Here is a 20,735-nt window from a genome sequence, read left to right as displayed (position 1 = left end):
TACTTCTGATGGCTCCTGTCTATATGTTTATTAGTGGGTTTAACCACAGGTTTTGAAGTGGTGCGGAACACAGTTTGTCCTTGATTACGTGTACAATTAAGCTGTGTTTAGCACCAGTTCAGCTGCACTCATTGCTGACATCCGTTGTCAGCAGTGGGTAATTTTCCTCATGTAGACAAGGATTAAAAGGCTGTCTCAGCACATACATTCCTCTCTCTCTGCCCTCCTGGAAGACTAATTATAATCCTTTGAAAATCAGAGTGGAATGTGAGCTGCTTTATTCTTAATTCTCCTGATGCTGTCTGTGTATAGCTAAGCCTCATGTGCCCTAGGAAAATTATCCATTGCTGACAGTGTTGACAGTAATTTTCCTAGTATAGACAGGTGCTGGAGAGGAGTTGGAGGAATGAGGGTTAACGCAAAAAGCACAACTTCAAAAAATAGAAATAGTCGGCAGCTGCATTTCTAATGGAATGTTATGAGCTGAGAGAGAATGTTCCTGGGAAGGTGAAGAGAACTTTGTCATAGCAAATAGCATTTACATCCAGGGCAAGTCAGATACATTCAACAATAAATAACTACTGACCCAGCACCCCTCCCTGCAGTTCCCCAGGTGTACTTTTTCTTTAGTCTAAATATATATAGATTGGCCATGATTAATGAGGGTAATCTTGTCCTGTAGGTAATTTTCAGACCAGTGAACCAGACTTCCTCGCATTTAGTCATTCTGCATCATGAAAGCTAAACCCTATGTGGGACTTTTCATGAGAGTTCTAAAAAAATTCAAGGCTAGGATGACGATGCCTACTGCCATCGCTTTATCTCCCCTGCCAGTAATACACTGGACACATTGCAAATAGTCAGTGAGGCATGGCTTTCCTTTCCTGCAGCCATGTTTGATGCCCTTGATCAAGCTGTGCAGTATTTTCTGCAGTATTCCACATGCACACACCTTCTGGTCTGTTAAAATAGCTATTCATATTCTCCCCCAAAATCAGTTTTGTGTGAATATTTTCAGTTTTCCCACACACCCGGTTTTGAAGAGTAACATGTTTTCCCCCAAAACATAGATTTGAAAAAAAAACAAAACAAACCATATATACATACATACACATATCCATCTATCAAGATCTTCCAATTCAGATAATCCAGATGGGCCTTGCTCCAGCTCAGAGTTTTGATTCATACAATTTATTTCCTTCCTTAGGCATAATACTCTCCTACCATACACTACCACAGTGTCTTCAGGCACTTTGAGTTTACTAAGCTATAGAAAGTGTATAGAAAGATAATTTAGTATCACAGTCTGATTCTTGATTTAGCTTAGCCTTGATTGCCCCAATTATTTCTATTTTTATTTTAGACGCTGTACGTGCTCGACATTTTGCTACCTTCACTGTGCCACTTGCTCTGTAATATTGAAACAGACGCTACATTTCTATATGCATTTCTTTGTTTTCCCATCTTTTCAGACTTGTACTAACTTCTCATTGCAATGCTATGGTTCAGCAGTACTTAGAGGGGCTACCAATTTACTACCTCTCATCTGCTAATTTAAAAGATCATGAATGTAGCATTCACTGTTACCTGCCACTCTTCGTGGTGAGTAGACGGGGTTGTCACATGGTTGACCATTTTTAAATAAACCATCACAATTTGAAATAGTTCTTTGGAAGACACAGTAAATGTCATTATCACAAGAATGAAGTTTTAAAGCAACCTTAACATTAATCCAAAATGAGGGAGTTACCCTCTGGATGAGTAGGTTTTTGACAGGTCTGTATGGATAAATCAAGGTAGTACAGGAGAAGTTAACTTTCACACAGTCCTGATTTTCCTTCTATTCCTACATATTCTAATCTAATTATAACATATAAATTAAACTCTAATCTAGTTCAACAAATCCAACGTTCTGTTTGTGAAGCTAGCAAGACTTCAGGGTACCTTCCCCCTTCTGTTGTATCTGAATCTCAGCACAGCATTTCAGGTTTATTTTTCTCTTTGTCCTTCATACTGTGTGCTTGCGTGAGATGATCATAACGGTGAAAATTTAATTTTGAATGCATCTTTCAATGCTTTATATCGACAGCTGGAATATATCTGACATTGTCTTGTTTAATTCTGCCACAAATAAACTTTAGTTTAAAGTTGAACAATTAAAATAATAATCATTTTCATACATTAAAACATTATAATGGCAAAACTGGATAATCAAAAATGTATTTATTAATCATTCCCAAAAGGCTAAGAAATGAACACAAAATACAGAAATACAAATCCCATCAAATACAAAGTGTAAAATTACACAATGAAGATCTGTTTAGACTATGTCTAGTATAATACTGATTGATTATTTGTTTGTTGATTAGGATTTTTTGACAAAGAATTCAGCGGATGAATTCAGAATGTTTTGTTTGCGCAGCAAGTACAGATCAGGTAAGAAAAAAAAGGGGCTGATTAGTTTGTCTTTTCACGCAATCCTCCAAAATACTGAGGGGGTCAGCGCTTCAATGTGTTGGGTTATCTTCATGTGGAGTCTAACTACGTTAATTCCCACGCGTAGAAGACTGCTCAGCACCTTGGTAATGTGTGCTGATCTCTAGCATGCTGGGAATTTTCATGCTTAAACAGTTCACTGACAGAGAGATCTTTTTGCTGCTTAAATAACTTCAGCTATTTGTAGGAGCTACGCTTTTCCGCTGCCTCAGTGGATCCTTGCTCACATTAGGGGTATGTCTACACTACAGCGGCACAGCTACGGCGCTGCAGTTGTGCCGCTGTGGCACCCTAGGGTAGATGCTCACCTCGTTGACGGAAGGAGTTTTTCTGTCGATATAGTTAATCCACTCTCCAAGAGGTGGTAGCTAGCTCAATGGAAGAATTCTTCTGCATCTTCCCTTGGGGTTAGGTCAACCTTACTCCAGTGCTCAGAGTGCAACACTTTTTACAGCCCCTGAAGGATGTAGCTAGGTTGATCTGTTTTTTCAGCGTTGACCAGTGCCTTGGTAGCCGAAGGCTCTAGGAGTGCTGTTTATTCCTAAAATATTTCACAGAAAGGGATGAAGAGAGAGTTGCCTGAAGCCTGGTTTACACTTAAGAATTAGATCGACCTAGCTAGGCTGCTCAGGGCTGTGAAAAATTTTGTGCCATGAGCACCATAGTTAGGTTGACTTAACCCCCAGAGTAGATGCGACTAGGTTGATGGAAGAATTCTTCCAACCTACTGCCTCTTGGAGAGGTGGAGTAGCTGCTTGAATGGAAAACCCCCTTCTGTTGATGTAGGAAGTAACTACCTTGCTCAGCACAGCTGTTGTGCCGCTGTAGACTTAGCCTGACTCTCAGCAACAGACCTCCATTACTAGGGAAAATAAAGAGCAAATTCTAGAAGAATCTGGATGCTGAGCAAGCCCTAAGTGTGGACGTGTGTGAGGTTTTCTGCGGCAGAAAATGGATGGCATGCTCCTCACCTCAGGGTCTCTGCACCCGTCACAAGACAAAATTAGTTTTGAGCACATGAATGGGTCCTTGACATGCACCTCAAGGCATTGGAGCCCTGAACAAACGTGTTCGTTTGTTTTTATAAAGAAATGGAAACCCAAACTACATTATTACGTCGTACATACGTATTTTATGGCTCAATAGCTCAGCCAAATCTTCTAAAGCTGACCCTGGGGTGAGGAGAAGTGCCGACTGCCCTGCAGCTGATGAATGGTTACCCATCATTTGCTAGAGCCTCATTAGTTCATTTACAGGATGTGAAGACTCACTGCAGTGAGTCTGGGCTCTTGTGCACGTCTCATCTGATAAAGGATAAGGACATAAGAAACCTTATGATTTGGAGTCCAGTGGGAAAAATGAGAATCTGCTGATGTAACCTACAGAAGCAAACGGATACGTGAATGACTGCTGCCGTCTATACAAAGTGGGCACGTAAGGTTAATAAGGCAGGACGTGCTGTGGGACATGGGACTGTTCTAAGGCCATGTCTACAATACAGAGTTATGATCATTGACAAAACTTAAGTAGACTTAAGTTGTTTTAATAATATCAGTGGAGCGCATCCACGCAACACTCCTTTTTCAGCTGAGCATGTCCACAGTTGTTGCTCTTGCATCAACAGAGCACTGCATTATGGGTAGCTATCCCACTGCATCTCACCACCCTCTGCCACTGGGAGCTCTGGGAATGGATCGCGGTGCATCATGGGGACATGCTCACTGTCCCACGATGCAGTTCATTCCATGCCATCATTCCATGGGCTTCATTTCATGCTGTTTTTCAACAGCCCTTGTAAACTGTGCACCCTTCATCTCTGCCTGACAGCCTGGATTCTGAGCTGCTGACCATCAGGTGATGAGTGTTATGAACACAACACAGATGGTCCTGCAGTATTTCATGAGCTGCGAAACAGAGTTCATCGGTAATGCCTGCCCAGCTGTCTTCCATGGAAACAAATAATTCAGGATTGCTGCTGGCATTCACGGACCAGCTTGCTACGGTGGACTGTCGGGATCACATCGTGGTGCAGGTCTGGGATGATGCGCAGTGGCTGCAGAACTTTTGGATGCACAAAGTCACATTGCTGTGTGCAGAGCTCGCCCCTGCCCTGCGGCGCAAGGATACCAGACTGAGACCTGCCCTCACTGTGGAAAAGCAAATGGCAATTGGTATGTCGAAGCTGGCAACTTCAGACTGCTTACCAGTCAGTTGCGAATCAGTTTGCAGTTGGAAAGCCCACAGTAGGGGCTACGGGAATGCAAATATATAGGACCATTAATTGCCTCCTGCTTCGAAGAACTATGACTCTAGGTAGTGTGCAGGAAATAATTGATGGCTTTGAGGCAATGGGATTCCCTAACTGTGGCGGGTTGATAGATGGCACAGATATCCCAATTTTGGCCTCCGACCATCTTGCAATGGAGTACATCAACCAAAAGGGCTACTTCTCCATGGTCTTGTGGGTGCTGGATTACTGGGACCGTTTTGCTGACGTAAGTGCCGGTTGGTCAGGGAAGGTGCATGATGCAGGCATCTTTAGGAACACTTGACTGCATAAAAAGCTGCACACTGCGACTTTCTTTCCAAACCAGAATTTTCCAGTGTGGGAATGTGCAAATGCCCATAGTGATCCTTGGAGACAATCCCATGGCTCATGGAGCCTTACACGGGAAACCTAGGCAGCAGCAAGGAACACTTCAACAACAGGCTCAGCAGGTGCAGAATGACCATTGAATGTGCCTTTGGCTGATTTAAAAGGTTGCTGGTGCTGGTTTTTTTGGCCGGTTAGATCTCAGTGAGGAAAATAATCCAGTGATCATCGCGACCTGCTGTACTCTACATAATATTTGCTAATAGAAGTGGAGTTCTCCAGGGGAGGGCTGCTGAGGCTGATTGGCTGGCTGGCTGGCTGGCTGGCTGCTAATTTTGAGCAGCCAGATGCCAGGGTAATTAGAGAGGCACAGCGGGAGCCTGTTTGAATCAGGGAGGCTTTGAAGGAGTATTTTGACAGTGATTCCCAGTAGCGTGTCTGTATGTGATGGATTTGGCTAGGCTGCCATGAATTACCTCTGTAGTGCTCACTTCTTGAGCATTATTGCAAGGAGCAAATATTCCTACCTACAGCCACTGTGTTTCAGTGTTCACACTGAGCGATGTATGTATGTCACAAATAAAGACTCAGTTTATTTCGAAGACTCAAGTTTAATAATCGGCTAAAACACAAATTTTCAGACAAATGGGACATGAAAATGAGGAACAGTCTTGCAGTTAGGGCTCTTACAGCTGGGTGTAATTCCAGGTGTGGCATGCATGGGGTACCGTGAGGAACTGGGAATACGCAATGAATGTGGTTGGGGAGTTTGGGGAGGGCATGGACTGGAGTTCTGTAGTGGCCAGAGGGGGAGTTGGGCACGGGTTTGCTCTGATTGTAGGCTAATGAGGGACTTCAGCATCTCCGTCTGGTCCTCCAGGAGCTTTATCATCCGTTCCTGCCCCTGTGAACTTCCTTGGCTGTCCACCCTCAGTCTTTCATTAATTGTCCCCCTCCACGCTCATTTCGCATCTGTTGACTGCAGCAGTTCATGAAACATATCCTCCTTACTCCTCCTGGGTTGCTGCCTTACCTGATGGAGGTGCTCCGCTGGTGTGGAGGAGTGTGTTCTCAAGGGGACATCTGCAGAACGCAAAGAAATAATGAACAGAGACAGTATTGTGAGTGCGTTGACAGCCGTGAATCACAAAAGGTACACATACACCTCTTTCTCACTGTCCCTTGGCTAGCACACAGGTTGCTGTGAGTTTGCGGGGAGGAGAGTGGGCAAGGGAGAAAGAGCAAGAAGAGACAAAGGGTGGTTTGTGAAGGGGGGTTATTATAAGCAGTTGGGAGCCTATTCTGAATATTGGTACCCCTTTCCCCAGGCTATAGTAATCGAACCCGATATCTCATGCTTAAGGGTAACCCAGGACACAAGGGAGCATCTCCTGCATGCGTGTGACTGCAGACTGGTTCTGTATGCCCCTTGCCTGTGTGCTGCTCTGGTCCCTGCAGCAGTAATTGCCAGGTGATGCATCAAAGTTTCCTAGAGCGAGAGGAGAAACGAGGCAGCTCTCCCAAGGAACCTTTGGCAGAAGATTGCAGAATACCTACAGGAAAGTTTTTCCTAGAGCTCACTCCGGAGGATTCCAGAGGCATCCCCGTGTACATGAACAAACTTTTCTGCCCTGGCCCCACTGTGTCAATGCACTGGCTCTGTTTTTAATTTCTGTCCCGAATCCCTCCTCTACCATATAACTAAGTATATGAGAGCTCAGTCTCGTCTCACCATGTGCTATCAAAGTAAAATGAGCACTTCCTGGAGCTCCCCTCTCCTGCATGGTGTGCGCCATACTCGGAGTGCTGGGACTGGCTAGACCCCTCCAGAGTGGAGAAGAGTCCCTGACTCACTGCACCACCGGATGACCCTGCCGCCTGCTCCACTTTGTCCTCCGGCTCCACCTTCTCGTCCACCACTTCCTCATTGGGGTTGAGTCCACTGGCCTAGCTGCCTCCAGTCCCGCTGAAGTATCCACAGGGCTCTTGGCAGTGGAGGTGGGATCGTCGCCGAGGATGGGCATCCAGCTCCTTCTAGAAGCAGCAGGTCTTCGGCACCACGCCAGAGCGATGGCTTGACTCGCTTGCCTTCTGATACGCCTGCCTACTGCGTGTCCTTTTCGTGCCCCTTCTCCTGCGTGGCGCTAGCAGTCAGCCCATCGGTATCAAAATTCTTACGGCTGGTGCAAAGCTGCAGCTGCAGAGCCTCTTCTCCCCATGTACTCAGCAGATCCAGCAGCTCCGGTGTGCTCCACGTGGGAGCGTGCCTGCTGGGTAAAGCCATCACGGTCGGCTGGGAAGATGGGGTCGGCCTTTAAATGGGGGAGGGGCACGTACCTGTGTACCTCCAGGGCAGGAGAGTTCAAACTGCTGGCCAGAGCAGTCATGATGGGCATTGTGGGACACCTCCTGGAGGCCAGTTAGAGTGACATAACCTAGTGAAGCGTCTACACTGCGTTGCTCTAACTATGTAGCAAAAAGCTTTGCGATGCTCGTTGAGATGCTTTTATTATGTCGGCATGGCAGGGGAGTTATAGCGGCGGGAGAAGCATTTTCAGTGTGTACACCTCCACTGTTTTGTCGACAAAAGCTGACTTGTATCAACAAAACCGTGTAGTGCAGACAAGGCCCAAGATAAAAAGCCAGAGTCTGTCCCCCTCTCCTGAGTTAGCTTTGTGTGTGTCTGTGCATCCATCCGTCCCCACTGTTTAATTCATTTTTAAAGCTTCTTTTACTACTTGCTTCTGTATGCTGCCTTTTGCAACTGCTTCCGATATAAATTGCTTAGTGCAGAGAAATTCTGCCTGAGTTCTTTGTTTGTACCTCCTTGCTCTCCTTTGTTTGTTCCTCAAAAAGCTCTGTTGGTCTACATTTGACCCAACGATAGCTGTCTTTAAGAGGAGGCATATTCTAGAGGTTAGAATACAGACTTGGGAGTCAGGAGTTGTCAGGGCTGATTCCCCACTCTGGCACATCGAGTGCAGAAGGTGGGGGCCCGCAAGGATTTTAAAAATTAATACTGGCCACTCCAGGCTTGTATTAAACTCCCAAGGTTACAAGCTTCTCTCTGACCTTGGATGGGTAGATGCTGCCACCACCCAAGTGCAAAAAAACCCTTTGAAACCAGAAAGGCGCACTGGGGAATTCCTTCCTGTGGGGTACCCTCAAGCCCTCCCCCCACCCGCCCCATGGAGAAAAGCTGAGAAAGAAAAACAAAGGAAATCAGCTGTTGCCACCAGCTAATTAAACAACATATGCACAAACCTCTTAGGACACAAAAAACCCAATCCTGTTTTTAAAAAAGGTAAATTTTATTAAAAACAAAAAGAAAGAAAATACGTCTGGAATTTAGGCTTTTGCTAGATTTAAAAAACCCACTTACAAAAATGAAACATCAAGAATAACCTTCCTGAGGTCCAGTTTAAAGGTTACAAGCAAAACAAAAGCATTTGGGGTTAGCACAGAAGAGTCCACAAGCCAATAAGAAATAAACAGAAATAAACCTAATCATGTCTTCCTTGACATTCCCTAATTTACTTACATATCTGGGGTTTCAGATAAGCAGTCTCTAGGTATGATCTGATGGTTTTTCATACCTGGCTTTCAGCTTCTCACAGCATAACTGCTCCCTGTTCCCCTCTTTCCCGGAGAACCATAACACACAGACAAAGGGAAGTTTTTTCCCAATTTTGAAAAATTCTAGCCCTCCCATTGGCTCTTTTGGTCAGGTGCCCCTCCTTTCCTTTTACCTGTGGGCTTGTTAACCCTTTACAGGTAAAGCAAGTAGAAAATAGCTACTAAGAGGAATTCTATAGCTAACAGGCTGGGTGGGTGTCCACAAAAGGGAGCTACCTCCCACCCCCCGGTCCCCTTTATTTGTCACAGGAGTCTAATGGTCTAGGCCCATTAATGAGCTCCTGAAACTCTGAGATATGGACAGTGGTTAACCACTCTGCTTCTCTGGCACAATGGAGCTGTCCACCAGGATGATAAAGCTTGTTTGTTCAGGAGACAGAACTTTCTCAGGGACTTCATCCAAGGTGATTATAGACATGAATGAGTGAACATAAGAAAACAAGAGCTGCCATACTGGATCAGACCAATGGTCCATCTAGCCCAGAATCTTGTCTTCCAACAGTGGCCAGTAACAGAGCTTCAGGGATAGTGTACAGAACAGCGTAATTTTGGAGTGATGTACGCCTCTTCTTCCACTCTAGAACTAAACACATTTGAACTGGACTGTGCATCTGCACTGGACCATACTTGTAGTATAGGAGATAGGCATAAATCAGTGAAAAAGAACTGCTTTATTCAAAGTGGACTTCACTGTATTAAACATTTATCATGTGTGCTTATCTTACAGTTCCTGTGACCAGAGAAATTCATTGAGTAATCTTATTGGATAAAAACTGATATCCAATTTCTGTAACTTTTTTACCAAAAAAAAAAAAAAAAAAAGTAAATATCTGATTTGAAAAACACAGTAAAGTTTTATTTTTGAAACCAATCTTAATGCGACGTTAAGACAGATTTTATTCGCCCACAAGTTGAGAATCTCTCAAATATAGAGCCAGATTTTGACCTCTATTATATTAGGGGTAAATCCAGAGAGATTCTGTTTAAACTGTTAGACTTGTTTTTGGATTTATATTGGTGTCAGTGAAATCAGGTCTGGCCTATGGCTTCCACCACAGGTTTTTCTTGCACCTACTGTTTATCTTTCTTAATGGTGTGTGCTTTTGTTCAGTGTTGTGTAGTCATACAAAGCAGACCCTTGTAACATGTGTGTTTGTGGGGCCAGAGGGAGGGTGCCATGGAAACTGTAGGGCACACTAAGCACTGATATAAGGAGCAGTACACTATAATAAACTATACTTTGGGTGTAAGTTAGTCAGAAAACAGGTATATGTGGCAAAGCAATGTTCCTTATGTTTAGGGCCGCAGGAGGCTCCCAGAGGTTGAGGGGGGTCTGATCTCCCCCAGAGCAGCTGTGCAGGAGATGGACAAGTCCTGTCCCTCCCCAGCCGGAGCTAGGAGCCCCCTTTGCTGGGGCACTCCTACGAACAAGGGGACATCGGATTTCACAGGGAAGGGCTTATTTCACAGTCCGTGATGTGTTTTTCACAGCTGTGAAATTGGTAGGGCCCTACTTATGTTCAGTGGGTATGTCAAGGCTCTGTACCTTACTCTGACTTGATTCTCTAAAGGATTAAGTTTAAATTCAGCCCTGATGTTGGTGGGTGCAACTTCCAGTGGCCATAACTCAATGGGAGTAGCACCCACTTACATGAGAGCTGAATTCGGCTCCAATATTGCAGTGTAAGTTAAAACATGTATAACTTTGTGTAATTTAGGAAGATGATCCACAGCTGACAGCTGATGTCAGTGATGGGTGCAGGTAGACTGTTGCTGTCCATGGTTTACCTGCAGGTGTAGCCAAAGACGGAGTGTTCTCAGCACTATTTCAGAAACTATAGTTCAAACCTGAGCAGATTTTTTTTTCTTCTATCTGAAGCAAATATTTATTAGTAAGCCCTGACTTTAATTGTAGAGCTTTCACATGGGCTAAAACTAGAATCCCTCTTAGTGGTATGATGTTATCCCATATTGATGGACTGAAGATGATGTTATGGTTAATTAAACATGTATGCCTCTTTAAAAACAGGTAAGTATTTTGTGTTACACATCAGGAGATGTGATGATTTATTTTTGATTTTTATGAGTTGTATACTTAATTTTTTTGGTGGTAATTACAAATATGGCTGATTTAACTATTTTTGGGTGCCTACTAGATGGAAAAATTGAGTATGTGAAAGACTATTGTAAAATATCAGATTCTGCTTCAGATAGTTTTTCTCAGTCTTTGGGCCATTGTATTTGCTTTCTATAAATATGTGCTGTGCCATTTTTAATTACTGGATTGTTTTAGAACCATTAAATCTAATATGCCTAAAGATTAATGTTTTTAGTTAAGTTTGTAGGTAATTTAACAAAACTTTTGCTGTGACAGATAAATAGTAAAGAACTCGTATTTCTTGTAATATTTTCTCATGGCTCTGTTTCCTCTATATGTTGCACAGTATCTTCTGTATCATAACATCTAAATGAATTTTTTATTTTCTTAGCAATAGAATTTGGTGATGACAGCATGAATGACGCAAAGAACCTCCTTCAGGCCATCTCGTCTTTTATTAGTGATGCAAATGCTTATATGAAAGGACAGCTGGTGTGTGATCCCATTAGGGAAGATGTACTGTGGGAGATGTGAGTGCAAATATATATATTTGATCACTGGAAGATTCTGATTATAAGAGTGGTAATATGTGAACTCCTGATTGATTATGAGGGGTTAAACTTTGTGCCACACTGCATGTCATTAAAAAGCTGTACAAAAATCCACCCAGTCAAGATAAAGGGGGAGAGTGAGAAGCAATATCCTCTTCCTTTTCGCTTTCTGATTGCTTTTTTCCCCTTTCTTCCTTAAGCTGATACACTTGTGCATAGTCTACTGTGCTCTGATGCATGGTGTATATGTAATGTAGCCTTACCTAGGTTGCTTTGCTCCTCTTGAGTGACATAACCTCTCAATTGAATTCTGACATGGAGGAGAGGAGAGAGTGGGACATGGAGAGGACCAGAAAAAAGGTGGTAAAGGGAAGAATGAGATCACAGCTGTATGGGGCATGACCCTGAAGACACAGAGTGATTTTGCTGTGAATGAGACAGAAGGTGATAGGGAACCAATGAACAGAACACAGTGATGTGATGATGTTGTTTTGTTTCCATGCACTTGTGAGATGGTGAGCTGTACCCTTCTGAATAGACTGGAGCAATTTTGGGAGGCCATAGGTAGGAGCTGCAGTAATAATTTGAAGTAACAAACACATTACAGTGCGACTGAACTGCGCATTCAAGTAGTGGAAGTGGGCTGTTCTGTAGAAGTTTTAGTCAGCATTTGCTTGTATGTAACAGTCATTTGCAAAGAGGAGTTGGTGGCTGAGGCTAGCAAGATTGTGGTCCTGAAGGGCAAGTGGACAGGTCATAGTTGAGAGAAGGAGAATGAGCTCAGTGTGCTGCTGAGGGAGCGTCTCTGGCCAAACAGGAGGATGTCAGCAGCTGGTGACAGTCAGTTGAGGAAAGTTAAGGCAGTCAGGTATTGCAGTCTTTGGGACAGGAGGAAAGGAAGCCGAAAGGGGATGTCAGTGAAGGATTCATAGGATAAATAAATTTGGGTGCCAGCAATGTAGAAGTGGCTGAGAGTAAATAGGTGAGTGATGATGTTAATGACGGGCAGTGGTAGATACATAAGGGAGAAGGGACCCTAGGGGGACCTCAAGAGCAATGTTCTAACCTCTCATGAGCAATTGCCACCAGGCACAGAATGGCTACAAAGGGAGGAGCAAAACAGTTAGTAGGGAGCCAGAGATGCCAGCATAATGTTTGAGGCTCTCAAGAAGGCTGTGGTGCAATCATTCATGTCAAATGACGTACTGAGGTCAGTGGGAATAAACAGAGGGTTGATTGGCAGTGTAGGAGAGGGGGCCATTGACAGCCACACACTGTTTACAAGTTGCCATTTATCCCCTTTTACTAATAAATGCACTGGTAGCATTGATTCTTCCACTGGAGAAGAGAGGGCAAGAGCACCTCCCAAATTGACACCCCGAAGCTTCTCTGTCACAAAGGGCCTTTCCCTCTGAGCCAGGTATCGCACAGACGCAGTGTTTGGTGCCGAGAAAAGAGAGCTTGCTCCTGAACCTGTGTCCTCTGATGCGGCATAAAAAGCTCCTCGCTGACGCCAAGTCCGCTCTTTTGCAACGCTTTGGGACACCACATGTGACTTGGCTCCTGCAGACAGACCCACAGTTAGCGTGAAAGATGGACATTGTTCATGTAGCCATTGACAACTGTGAATTGTGATGTCCTATTTCCCGAGTGGATGTAACGGTTCAGTTTTGGATAGACACAGCTTTCCCCTTTTATACTGAAAAATTTCTGCTCTTCTGAGAGCTGTAGCATTGCCCATTATGGTTCAGATAGGAAGAAAATGACAGTGTCATTTAGATGACTCCCTCTGGCTGATAGATGAATTCAGTACTCTGCTAGCAACTTGTCCATCTTAACTTACACGTTACCTTCTCTTTTTTCAGACTAGCCAACACAAAAGCAAACGTAAAGGCTGCATTTGCAGATGACTTTGACACCTCCAGGGCTGTTGCTGCAATTATGGACCTCATTCACCATGGCAACAGACAGCTTAAGGCTGTCACTAAGGTAACCCATTAGGATACAGAGATCAGAAAATGACAGCTGTCTACAGTCCTACTGTTTAATTCAGACAGATTAGTTTATTGTTCACACACAGACCTGCAGAAACAAAGCTCTACAAATTGTTGACCTTAAAGACACACATTTATCGAGACTGCATCTCTAGAATTCTGTACTATTGTTTTATGTTTCACTGTGTCCAAAGCACGTTTCTCTCCTGCTGCCTCATATTCATAGGGAAGACTTTTGAAAGACACCTGAGGGTGTTGTTATGTGCCAGAGGCTTTAATGCTTGTTGCACATACTTGCTTTCTAGCCCCATAATACCGATGAGAGTGGACTGGGGATTGATTGATTTTTGTAAAGAAGTCATTCTTATGACCAGGACTTCCAAGTGCATGGGGTGGCAATGGCAGTTAACACAGCACCCGTTTTATTCAGCCTTCACAGTTGCCTCTGCTACTTGCAAATAATAAATCCTGTCTCAAACTGCCCCTCTAAGGCTCCAGCTACCCTTCAGATCATACACTGGCAATTTGAGGCCCCATTTAAAACCTGATGCTGAAGCAGAGGAGGCTTTGGGTGGCTGATTACAAGAGTTCAAGGATGGAAATAAAGCAAAAGCACAGCCCTAGGGACTCCTGGGTTCTGATCCTAATTTTGGCAATGATGTCATCTTTGGTGTTGGGTCAAATACTTAACCTCTCTGCTTCATTGTCCCTGACTGCTTAATTACCAGTCTCATGGTGTTCACAGTTTGTTTTTACTGGGGCTGAGAGGGGTGAGGATGAATGTAGTAATAACTCATTTTCAGATTTTTTTTAAAAACCCCGTCTCCTTTGAGTCCTGTAGCAGCACCAGCCCTGGAGATCTGGACTTAGTCGCCGTCTTTCCCTTTCTTTAGAGAGCTCTTCTCCGAGCCACTGAGTCAGTCCAGTTGGTAATTTAAGTCCTGGATAACCCAGCTGTTTGAATTCCAACAAAACAAGCCCCCCCTCGTCCTTTGGATCATGTTGATTGTTTCTGAATTTCCTTTAATTATCAACCTTTCTGGTAAGGTCGTGCCTAGTACTGGCTGCACTATTCCAGGGGCAGTTGCACGCAGCTGCTTTGTGCATCTCTTTGAACATTACTATTTTCCGTGTTTTGTTTCCTACGGAGTATCTGTGTGTTGGGCTTTTTTCTCTAAAGGTACGCGGACGGTTGTTACCGCAGTGTGCAGAGTAGTACATACCTGCACGTCCTCCTAGCCCAGATCTAAACAGCAGCATGGATGGTGAGGCAGAGGGTTAGGCAAGTAGAGTGCCCTTACGTGCCAGAACCTTAGGAGATGTACCCTACACGGCTCCCTGTATGCCCAAGCAGTGCCTCCAACTTTTAGCAGTGTAGCTTTTCCCCACTGTCTGCACACCGCAATGGCAAGTGTGGACAGCACCTGCCTTTCACTGCAGTGTCTAGCTACACATGTAATCTATAGTCCCTGTACTCTACACACACGGCCAATATATATAGGCTTGCATTTCCCTAAACGGAACTTATTTCATTGTTTGCTTTTTTCCCATGTTCCTAATCGCTCTTGATCCATTTGTATCTTTTTTTTCCTGGCTGCTGGTTCTAGCTCCTTCCAGTTTCGTGTCCTTTGCAAATTCCAAGCTATTTATGGCTTATCCCAGTCATTAATGAAGACGTTAAATAAAACCTCACCAAATACCTCATTTTGATGCATCTCACTACACCCTACAACTTAATCTTTTGCCGTTGCCCTTTGCTAGCCAGCCTTAGTCCCCGTAAATCTTTTCTCCTGTTCTTGCCATGTTCATTTTGAATGTTGAGCTCATGTTGGATAAATAGAAAAGGAGAAAGTGTGCCTGCATCCGTGTTTACAAATGCTGCTCCTCGGGTGACCAGTCCTTGCAGACAAATACTGTCAGGGTGTCTGAAAATGGCTTTCACAGTGCCTAACTCATCAGGACAAAAGGTGATGCTTGAAGCAGTTGATGTAATTAATTAACCTGAAAAACCTTCAGCTGTTCATTTGGTTTTCATTTTTCTTCATGCTCATAGGCCTTGTCTACATGGGAAAGGGTGTGTGGTTTTTTTTAAATAACCTAGAGCGGGAATTTAAACTGCAGTAGTTATGAGTCCCTGGCGTGGACACTCTTCTTCCCATATAGGAGTGTCTATGATTTAACTTAAAAGCCTTCCCAAATGACATAAGTGAAACTGAAAAAAATTCCACTCTTCTATCAGAATAATTTTCCATATAGGTGGATTATACTAGCATAACTAGTAAAATTTTCCCATGTAGTCAAGGTCATAGACTTCAAACTATATTGGCAGCTTGAGGCCTGCAATAAACCGTATGGGTAAGCCAGCTTTGTTTTTGTGATTTGTAACAGGAAGGTGGATCTCCTAGAAGCCCTGTTGTGTATGGAAGCATGCTTTCCTATATAGAGGACTTTTTTAACACTGTTGGAATATCTCTTGGAGACAGACAGGTATGAAACCGCTCTAAAGATCTATCATGGGTGTCATTGTTTGTATTATAACAACAATATAGTAGCAGCAGAACATTTTACAAAAATATAAGCAAAATGTCGATGAAACTGGTGGTTCTGATTTTTGTAACTGATGCAGAAACACCGAGGGAAGGATCTGCACTGATACAGATGTAAATTATGTGGTTTAGAAGAGAAGGAAAATTAAACACAGATGAACAGTATAGAACAAAGCATGGGCTGAATTCTGCTCTTGAATATTCCTGCGCATCTTCTATTGCGGCATTGGTGCAGTGGAAATGAGTTTGGGGAGTGAAACAAGAATATGTTTGTGACTGAGGTACATAAGTACTCGATAAGATCGAAATAGGGAGGAAAAGGAAACCAGTGAAATGCCAGAGCAAGAGTGCTATGCGGAGAGATGCTAAAAGCCAAAGGCAATAATCCAATATTATATATTTAAAAAATAAACAGGACAGGAGCTGTTCCAGGCTTGTTTTCCATGGATCCTAAAATTTGCAGATGCTATTAAATTCTAAACAGGGAGCAAATTTCCTTTTGTGAGGTAGCAGATCCATATTGTAATTTTTTATAGTGTGTACACACACGCAGCTATTCATTCACAAGCCTTTTAAAATCAGTAACTGTTCAGCTATAAATTGAGGTGGTTCCTTTGTATTACTGTGTTAGTGGCTTCTGAACAGCTGTGTATGCTAGGAGCTGGCTGTAAGTCTATGCATTTGTCGCGTTATTTTTTGGTGTTATATTGTATTTGGGGGAATCGTGTAATTTTCATGTAGGACATTCATCTGCATTCTGTGGCCTTTGTACCTAGCTCGGTACATGCTTTTCTAGCCTTTTGATGCTGTATCGGGTTCTCTGGGGCTTCCAGGTGGTGCGAGGTAGGATTAGAAGACAGAGAACTCTGTGCCTGGTTTCTCTGGAAGAGAGTGTGTTGTAATTGAATGGAAATGATGCCTTGATAAAGGGATGACAGTTTGTTTGGGTCTACTACAAACATGCCAGATCCACTGCCTTTGGAAGTGGATTAAGCTAATTTGGGAATAAGAGCATCCACAGCTGGAGTTAATCAAGAATAGCTATTCTGGAATGACTTCCCTGTGTAGACAAGCCCGGAGTAGTTGTCGGAGTTTGCCACCTGCCTACCCATTGTTGGATGGTAAAGTTTCTGTAGGCATCTCAAAGTCAAGTCTTAAGGAGGGATTTGGAAATGGATAAGATGCTGGTGCAAAGGTGCCTCACAACAGTATATCTTATTCCCCTTCCTATACCAGAAGTTACATTAGCATAAGCACAGTTACACCATTATACCTGTCCAGTATAGCTAAAGCCGTACAACTTTGGGTATGCCTGCACTGCAATAAGTGTGATTGCAGCATGGACTAGCAGTACTTGCTCCAGCTTTAATCTAGATCGCACAATTCAAAATACCAGTGAAGACACGATGGCATGAACATGTAATACGAGTATGTACCCAGGGTCCCTGGCAGCTTGTAGAGGCTGCATCACTGCAACAACGCTACTGGTTTTAGCTGTTAGCTTGATAAAAGCTGGTGGAGGTTTGCCAACCTGTGCTGGAATCAGACTCCTGATTGCAATGTACACATGACCTGTGTGTAGACAAGGCCTTACTTCAGAGTTGAATGAATACTGTTTAACTCATTTTCTGATGCAGTGTTTTAACGCTGCTGCTCTTGATTTATAGGTTGTTCCAGAAAACAAAAATTCAGCTATGCTTTGCAGTGTGATTGATGAGCTAGTGAGCTTCCGTGTCAAGGTGCGTAATTATGCTCTTGCTATGCCTGGAGCAACAGAAGCGGTGCAGGTGGAAGAAGGTACCATTCTAGCAAAGGAAACAAAACAGGAAGAGAGAGAGAGAAGACGGCAGTTACTGCTGGAGCGAGAACCCCTTTTGCAGGCTTGTGACAACCTACGGCGAGACCTTGCTGCATTTGGAATCAACATAAAGGTTTTGAGAAAATATTGTCTTTGTAACTCCTTTAGTAATTCATAGAATCCTAGCACTGGAAGGGCCCTCGAGGGGTCATCTAGTCCAGTCCCCTGCACTCATGGCAGGACTAAGCATTATCTAGACCATCCCTGACAGGTGTTTGTTCCATCTGCTCTTAAAAATCTCCAATGATGGAGATGCCACAACCTCCCTAGGCAATTTATTCCAGTGCTTAACTGCCCTGATGGTGAGGAACTTGTTCCTAATGTCCAACCTAAACCGCCCTTGCTGCAATTTAAGCCCATTGCTTCTTAACCTCTGAGAATAGGACAACAATTTTTCTCCCTCCTCCTTGTAACAACCTTCTATGTACTTGAAAACTGTTATGTCCCCCTTGTCTCCTTTAATCTGCTCATGTAACATACTCTAATTTTCTGTTTTATGATATATTTAATTCTGCATTCTACTTTAAATATCCCTCATGACTACCAGTCAAATTGGTAAATCTGAAAACTCCATTACTGGCCTGGCCTGTTAAGAACTTCACTTGTTAAACTGAAAGTGCCTCTGAAGAGTTCATTTCCCAAAACTGCAATTGAATGGCTAGGTAATAATAGTAGGCAGAAGTGGACTATCATACTTTTTTCAAAAATATTCAACCTCATGTCATTCTTTTGAAGTTTAAAGAGCTCAAAATTAGGCAGTTTATTCTCTTTTAGTGGCCATAAAGGAGGCATATTTTGTTTTGATTTTGCAAAAGTTTTAAACATGAAAACTGACTCTGATAACTTGTGATTACTTCAGTGTGAGAAGGTACACACTAAATATTTTTTTAAAAATAGGCATTACAGTATGTTCATCACCTCATCCAGTATACAGCTATCACAGAATGTGGTCTCAGCAATGTTTTAGAACTGAAGTTGCAATATTTTTCTCATGTCAATGCCATATTATTTAAACTAAACGGAGGAGTGTCCAATGTAATTTACGATCTGTTCTGTGAATAGATGGGACCACCTTTTTTTTTAAACTTGATCAGTAGTGACGCTAGATTATTAGAAAGCCGTATTTCCAAGTACCTACTTGTTTTTTTTAAAATGTAATCAGCATTTTTGCCTTTTGAGCTTAATACAGAATGTTTCAGGTTCATTTAGGCTGCTTCTAGGGATTTAAATAATTTAACCAGGTACAAAGTACTGTGTGTAATCAAAAACTTACTGGGTTTGACCCACTTATTTATTCTTACAGGACCGGGGTACTACTTCCACATGGGAAGTGGTGGATCAGAGAAGAGCAGAACAAAGAACAGAAAATGACAGCTGATATAGCACAGGGACATGACTGGACTGATCATGTGGCAGTGAATGCTTTAGGAACCACTGTGAATTAATTTTTTTCCCAATCAAAAAAGAACTCTGCAGAAACTTGTATATCTATTAATAAATAGTGTTAACTTAAATACCTCTCTGCTTGCCACAACTTGATTTTTCCCTTTGAGAAGGTGTTGATCTCTTCCTGCATGTATTGTGAAATAAGCTGGTAGTAACACAAGTGGTTTTGTTCAAGTAATGCAGCAACTGTAAAAAGGGGATCTATAATCCAAGTAATTAGCCTATGAGCGGGGTTTGGCATGTTGTAAATGGGTTCTACACTTGATACTGTTCATATAAAAATTGCTATAGACTGTCAGTAATAAAAGGGAATGGGTACAGAGGATAAACCATCTTCAGCTAAAAGTCTCTTCAGCTTCTGCAGGTGCTGTGTGACTAAGCCACTGCAAATGAAGTACACAACAGTTTTGCTTTATTTGCTATATTTTTATTTCCTATGGAAAGAAACTTGCTACATTTCCAGAATCTTTTAAAATTAACTTGTAACAATTTGTATACAATGGTGAATAACAAAGTTACTTCTGTGTATAGTTAAAACAAAGGCAAATTGAAATTTATACTGACCTCTGATATCAAGCAATTTCATTTTGAAAAAAAAAAAACAAAACCAAACCCAAAAGGTCTTATTTGATTTGGCTTTACCTACAAATGTAATTTAGAAATAATACTTCTTACATACCAAATACAAAAACCTCATTTTAAAATCAATTCAACAACTGTTTTAAAACTGTTTAACTTTTTTGATTTTAGGAATTAGAATTCAAAAGTAATTCCAAGGGGAGAAAATGACAATAGCTTCTGTTCCCCAGGGAAGTAGACAGTTTACAAACTGTCTTTGGTAAAACACTGCAAAGTCTTTTCTTAGGAGTAAACAACTGCTCTAATTTTAAAAGTCTTAGAACCCCAACAGAATAAAATGAGCAAACATATAAAAACCTATTTTAAAAATAGGTTAGCAGTTTAGAAAGAAAAACAAAAACGCATTGGGGTGAGGTAGTAGTCACAGTGCATCCAAAAATATGAATTATAAGGGCCGGAGCTACTCAGAACAGCCTTTCTGATTGAATGTGTTCACTGAAGGAAGTTATTACAAGATGTGAAAGTGCAATCTGACTAATATATAGGGTACTAAACTCTATTCTAGAAATAAGCTACTGGAAAAATGGTTTAAATGAATATGTAGCGTCTAATAATTAATAGTTTGCAAAATTAGTCCCTATGCGGTAATGAATATGCACATTGAGTTAGATTGTAGGTTTAAACCATAGGGCAGTAAGTTGGTACTTACTGAAACGTACTTCTGACTTCCCCCCACAAATTAGTTTTACCTCAGTATTAAGCTGTACATCCAGAAGTTTAAGAACCCCTGTACTGCACAAATCTCTCTCAACTTCTGATTTATTCCTGCCTGCCATCTACTCAGCCAGCCAGTGAGAGACACGCACGGAAGTGCTGACCTGTCCTCCTTGACACTAAAGCGCTGCCTCTGTTAAATGATGATCCATGAAAAGCCTTTA

The 20,735-nt window shown here is 42.5% G+C and overlaps 1 protein-coding gene across 4 annotated transcripts in view; it reads left to right on the top strand.

Annotated features, from left to right (window-relative positions):
• Positions 1-19,286, top strand: part of CARS2 (cysteinyl-tRNA synthetase 2, mitochondrial) — a 43,365-nt gene extending 24,079 nt beyond the window's left edge. For all 4 annotated transcript variants that reach the window (XM_077813448.1, XM_077813476.1, XM_077813458.1 and 1 more), the window contains 6 exons: positions 2,370-2,436; positions 11,215-11,353; positions 13,240-13,363; positions 15,757-15,855; positions 17,582-17,845; positions 19,076-19,286. In XM_077813448.1, the coding sequence (XP_077669574.1) occupies positions 2,370-2,436; positions 11,215-11,353; positions 13,240-13,363; positions 15,757-15,855; positions 17,582-17,845; positions 19,076-19,150 (768 nt within the window). In that variant the 3' untranslated portion in view covers positions 19,151-19,286. The remainder of the gene's footprint in view (positions 1-2,369; positions 2,437-11,214; positions 11,354-13,239; positions 13,364-15,756; positions 15,856-17,581; positions 17,846-19,075) is intronic.
• The last annotated feature ends 1,449 nt before the right edge of the window (positions 19,287-20,735 follow it).

Source organism: Eretmochelys imbricata, chromosome 1, assembly GCF_965152235.1.
Source record: "Eretmochelys imbricata isolate rEreImb1 chromosome 1, rEreImb1.hap1, whole genome shotgun sequence".
NCBI lineage: Eukaryota > Metazoa > Chordata > Testudines > Cheloniidae > Eretmochelys > Eretmochelys imbricata.
Note: the sequence above shows the minus strand (reverse complement) of the source record. Positions and strands in the feature narration are given on the sequence as shown.